A 6,000-nucleotide genomic window follows, 5' to 3' on the forward strand; every position below is an offset into this window, starting at 1 on the left:
ATTTGAACACCACAGTCCACATGGTAATAAATTATCTAGGGACAAACTGCAAAGTAATTACCAGCAAACTGAAAAAGGTTTCTGTGGTCAATATTTTCTCTTGTTTTTTATTCACTTGAAAATAGTATGGACTATACACACTAAGATAAATGCTTAATAACATTCTGATTAGTGACTATCGACGCTTGGGTGAATAACCACAAGAATGTATTAGGGAACACGTTTACTTTCCTGGGCTTTAGCCAGAGATAAAAAATTCTCTCTACCCAAAGGCTGTATAAACTATTTCCATTTAGTCTCCACTTTCTATTTAATCAGCGACATAGCTACATAAATTGTGTTTCTGGCTCACTTTGGCCATTTTGATACTGAAACAAGCGACAAGCTGTGTTCTCGCAATCAGCAGTGACAAATGACCTAACTGATAAATTCAAACGTTCTTCCCTCGGCCCACAACCAGCTACTGAAGGCAAGGGATTGAATTAAACAACACCCTCTAAAATTTCTGTAGCTGTGCATTAGTCATTATAAATCTCAAGATTAATTGAAATCCTCTTGAGATCTAACAGTTTCATTCCTTGAGTTCTTGCTATATTTGTGGTATGAAAAGAAATCTCAACCCACCAAGGGTAGCCTTATGTTCACCACTCTTGGATGTTATGATAATCTTTAAGCCTCCACCAGGCTCTATTTATATCTCCTGTCATTTGTTTTCCTCTGCACTTAATTCAAATAACCAGGCAGAAAGCCTTTGCACTGAAATCTTGTAAAATGGGGTCATTCTGTCTATGCCTCCAGTGTCAGCTAAGAGGGGTGGCAGACCGTGTCCTTTAGAGAGTCCCGTAACATCTGACTGCAACTTTCTTCTCTTGTACATCTAGCTCTCTTTTTCCAGCCATGAGAATCTCTACAGGGCTGTCCTCAGCAGCTCTTGGTTCACTAGAAATAATCGTAGTTTCCCCCAATCACTGTCCATGCTGCGTTGTTCAAAAGACTAATCTGAATGCCAAACACTCACACTATAATCAATTTACTTGTATTCTGTTTCTGTGTCATATGTATAGGTACATATCTAATATTATGCTTAGTAAAAATATTCATAATACGCTAGCGAGAGCACCCTCCAGGAAAAAAAATAGTTCATTTAACTGCCCAGTGTCCATTGCCTCACATTCTTGTCCATATACCATATGTAAAATTACCATTTTTGACTTTTAAAATATGTGATGTTGATCTATATTTGTTTGATTACGTGGAAGATGGATCATTTCCTTTCCCAATAGTTTAGGGACATTTGTATCTTGTTATCTAAACACACATATTAGTGGCCTACTCTGCTTGTGGACTTTTAACAGAGCACCCTGTGAAAGACTTGATAAATTCACTGCACATTGCAAACATTCCCCTACTTTCTTACCTTCCTTATAAAGTGTTAGAAATATATAAAAAAAGTTAAACTGTTAACATCTGGTTTTGAGATTCTGACTTTCATTTATGAATCCCTTTTACATTGCAAAATGATAAACATCCCACTAGGGCTTTGAAATTCACAGTTAAGCTTTTGAATGAAGACATTAAATTTAGAGTATGAGAACGGGGTATCAATTAGTTTTTATTACTTATTTGTTTCAGCATTATTATCTAATAATCTTTTCCTTGTATTTAAATTAAATTCCAGTATTTGAATCACTGTAGATGCTTAATGAGGGTTATTCTCTGGAAGAGAAAGCTTCCCTTTATTGCAGTTTTTAACTTTTCTTTTTCAAAAAAAAAAAAAATCAACACATACATCCCAGGTTAAATTTAGAAATTCCATGGTTTTTTAATTTAAATTTATTTTATAATTTATTCACTTTACATTCCAATTGTAGTCTCCTCCTGGTTCTACCCTCCTTCCCACTAGCCCCCCTCCCCTTCTCTTAGTCCTCAGAAATGGGGAGCCCTCCTCCGCTACCATCTGACCCCAGCCTATCAAATTTCATCAGGACTCCCTATATCCTCTTCCTCTGTTGGGCTGGTAAGGCCCCCTGTGAGTGGAAAGTGGTCAAAGAGCAGGTAATCTATGTCAGAGACAGCCCCTGCTCCCCTTACTAGGGAACCCACATGGAGACTGATTGCTATAGGCTACATCTGAGCAGGGGTTCTAGGTTATCTCCATGCATGGTCTTTGCTTCGTGCGTCAGTCTCTGCAGGCCCCCGGGGCCCAGATTTGTTGGCTTTGTTGATCTCCTTGTGGAGTTCCTGTCCCCTCTTTGTCCCTCTATCCTTGCCCCCCCCCCACTCTTCCATAAGACTCCCTGCATTCTGCCCAAATTTTGGCTGTGAGTCTCAGCATCTGCTTCAATCCTGTGCTGGGTGGAGTCTTTCAGAAAAAGTCTACATAGACTCCTGTCCTGTTCCCTTTCATCAACCACTTCTAATGTATATAGAAATTCCATTTTTAGTATTTGACTTAATAGGAAATATTTACTTTCCTATCTTTAGCCCTCCTGACTCAAGCCATATATATAATCAACCCTGTATCCTAATACAGCCTAATCAACTTGTAGTTTAGTTATAAACATAAAAAATAAGGATGATCATATTCTCTTATTTGCCATGTCTTCTAGAAGTTGCAGAGTTTTGGTCTCACTTCTACAGTTTTATAGGGTTTTGTTGTTGAAGAGGGTTTCTGGTTTTGATGTCGTCTTTGTTTTGTTTGAGATACAATCTCCTGTACCGTAGGTCAATCTTGAATTCACTATATATATAGCCATATTTACGACGTGAGCTTCTGATGTCCCTGCCTCCAGATTATCAAGTACCACTAACTATGATTGTGATACTGAGGATGGAACCCATGGCATCCTGCATGTTAGCCAAGCACCCTACAAATTGAGATACAAAACCAGCCCTGTGGTTTGTTGTTGTTGTTGTTTTGTTTGTTTAAAAATAGGGTTTTCAAATTATAAGCCAGGCTGACCTGAAGCTTACAGTGAAGCCCAGACTTACTTTGAACTCTCAGCATACCCCCTCCAGCCTCTGCCTTGTGAGTACCTGGATTTACAGAGAAGAGCTGTATTATACCTGCCTCAAAGTTTGCATTTTCACTTAGCACAGGAACTTTGGATTAGTCCCTGAAGGAAACAAATGAGTTCTCTCCTTGTCTTTTCAGAGTGTGGAAGGGGAACATCATGAGAAGGCTGTGGAGCTTCTCAAGGCTGCTAAGGACAGTGTGAAGCTGGTGGTCAGATATACCCCAAAAGTCCTGGAGGAGATGGAGGCTCGATTTGAAAAGCTGCGGACAGCTCGACGTCGGCAGCAGCAGCAACTGCTCATTCAACAGCAGCAGCAGCCACCACAGCAAAACCACATGTCATAGGTGAGACTCACATTCCTCCCTGTGTGCAAGCCTCCTACCCCGTATAGGTGTCTCCTTTGTCGAAATAAAATCTGCAGGAAAGTAATAAACACTCCCAGGAAATTTAATCAAATGAAAGACTATGGCATTCAAAAATATGAACAGGTTGTTCTATTTCTGAGCATATGTAAGATGTTTTGTAAAAATATAATGCTATGGCAGGAGTAACTACTGACTCCAGGACGCCTTTTTATAAGCTAGGAGAATGCGTTCTTTTTTGCCAACCTAGATCTATATATGGCTGGCAGTTGATTCTAGGACCCATCCATGCCCTTGGCTAGTAGCTTTTACGCAATATACAAATTGCACAACTGTATAGTGCTATTTCTGGCTACATGTACTTTAGATTAGAAAGATACAATGTATTAGGAAATGTGTTCCACATGAAGAATGAAGTTGCAAAAATGACAGTTAACAACATGTGAGAGACTGAAGGGTATGAATTGTAACCGACTCTCCAACCTTCTTCCAAATTCCACTTCGCAACAAGGAGTGATAAATCAGGTTTTGTGTATATTTCCAAGAAAATTGAAGACAAATGTGTTACTAGCAATCACCTTTGAAGTGTCAACTAAGCGTCTGTGACACCCACAACACACACCCCTCAGCTCCTGAAGAGCCTTTAGGGAAAATGATCATTAAAGCCACATCTCTGGGATGAGCCCTCTGAAGCTGTCATCAGCCACCATTAAAACGTGGCTTGGAGTCAGGGTTCTTTATTTGCCATTATCAGATGCTCTTAAGTTATTTTTACACGTTTTCATTGGTGAAGGTCAGTTCTATCATATAGGCATTTGTGTGCCATGACGTCTTTAAACAGGGCTTGAAAAGGGCATTCAAATGTCTTTGGCAAAGTGGCAACAGGTAAGGATGATTTTCAGTTTTTCCATGTGGGCTTACTGTTTGCTTAACAGAAGTGTTTTTTAGGTGTATAGATTTCATTATGTTTATTATATCTTATAGGTCTATATAAATGAGTATATACCGTGTTTGTCTTTCTCCTTCTGGGATATTTCACTCAAGATGATCTTTTCTAGATTCCACCATTTGCCTGCAAATTTCATGATTTCCTCCTTTTTGATTGCTGAGTAGTATTCCATTGTGTAAAAATACCACAATTTCTGTACCCATTCCTCCGTTGATGGACATCTGGGTTGTTTCCAGGTTCTGGCTATTACAAATAAAGCTGCTATAAACATGGTTGAGCAAATATCCCTTTTGTGTACTTGAGCAAACTTTGGGTATATACCTAGCAGTGGTATAGCTGGGTCATGAGGAAGCACTATTCCTAATTGTCTTAGAAAGCGCCAGATAGATTTCCAGAGTGGTTGTACCAGTTTACATTCCCAACAGCAGTGGAGGAGGGTTCCCCTTTCTCCACAACCTCTCCAGCATGTGCTATCACTGTTTTTCATCTTGGCCATTCTGATGGGTGTAAGGTGATATCTCAGGGTCGTTTTGATTTGCATTTCCCTGATGGCTAATGAGGATGAGCATTTCTTTAAGTGTTTCTCTGCCATTCGATATTCCTCTGTCGAGAATTCTCTGTTTAGCTCTAGAGAGCAGACATGGGGTAAGATTATCAATCCTCGTTTTGAAAGACAGATGGGATACGCATTGAACATTGACAGGAGTCTACTGAGCGCATTTGAAAGACTCTACCTAGCAATGTTTTCAAAGCAAAAACTCATGACCAAACCTTTGGCAGAGTACAGGGAATCATAAGAAAGAAGGGGAGTTAGACTGATGAGGAAAGGATAGGAGCTCCACAAGGACCAAAGATATCTGGGCACAGGGTCTTTTCTGAGACTGACATGCAACCAAGGACCATGTATGAATGTGACCTGGAACCTCTGCTCACATGTGGCCTGTGGTAGCTCAGTAACCAATTGGTTTCCCATAGTGAGGGGAACAGGGACTATTTCTAACAGGAACTCAATGGCTGGCTGTTTGGCCTCCCCACCCCCCAAGGGAGGAGCAGTCCTGTTAGGCCACAGAGGAGAGCTTTGCAGCCAGTCCTGAGGATACCTGATAAAACAGGATCAGATGAATGGGGAGGAGGTCCCCCCTATCAGTAGACTTTGAAAGGGGCACGGTGGAGAGGAGGGAGGGAGGGAGGGACTGGGAGGGAATGAGGGATCGGGACACGGCTGGGGTACATAGTTAATAAAATGTAACTGATAAGAAAAAAATAAAATACGAAAAAAAAAAGAGAACATTAAAAAAAAAAGAAGTGTTGATTGTTGATTGTGACATAAGGCATTCTTTTTTTTTTTTTTTTTTTAATGACACTTGTGGAAAAAGAAAAGCTACACACCAAGCGTCTTTGCTGTTTAGGTATATTTTGGATTGGAAGAGATGGCTCAGTAGCTAAGAGCACTTGCTGCATTTGCAGTGGATCAGGTTTTGGTTCTCAACACACACATCAGAAAGCTCACAGGCACCACTAATTCACACTCCAGGGGTTACGATGCCCTCTCCTGGCTTCTGAGGGTATATCACACACAAGTACACACGACCATTAGACACACACACACACACAAAATAAATAAATAAATAAATAAATAAATAAATAAATAAATAAATAAATAAATAAATAA

The 6,000-nt window shown here is 40.0% G+C and overlaps 1 protein-coding gene across 4 annotated transcripts in view; it reads left to right on the forward strand.

The window, feature by feature from the left end:
- Lin7a (lin-7 homolog A, crumbs cell polarity complex component) overlaps positions 1-6,000 on the forward strand; it is a 172,755-nt gene that overhangs the window by 143,404 nt on the left and 23,351 nt on the right. For all 4 annotated transcript variants that reach the window (XR_008722280.1, XR_008722281.1, XM_055625889.1 and 1 more), the window contains exon 5: positions 3,155-3,361. Coding sequence is in view for 2 of the 4 variants with exons in the window: in XM_055625889.1 (XP_055481864.1) it covers positions 3,155-3,361 (207 nt within the window). In the remaining 2 variants the exon portion in view is untranslated. The remainder of the gene's footprint in view (positions 1-3,154; positions 3,362-6,000) is intronic.

This window comes from Psammomys obesus, unplaced genomic scaffold (genome assembly GCF_907164565.1).
Source record: "Psammomys obesus unplaced genomic scaffold, mPsaObe1.curated_primary_1811, whole genome shotgun sequence".
Classification (NCBI taxonomy): Eukaryota; Metazoa; Chordata; class Mammalia; order Rodentia; family Muridae; genus Psammomys; species Psammomys obesus.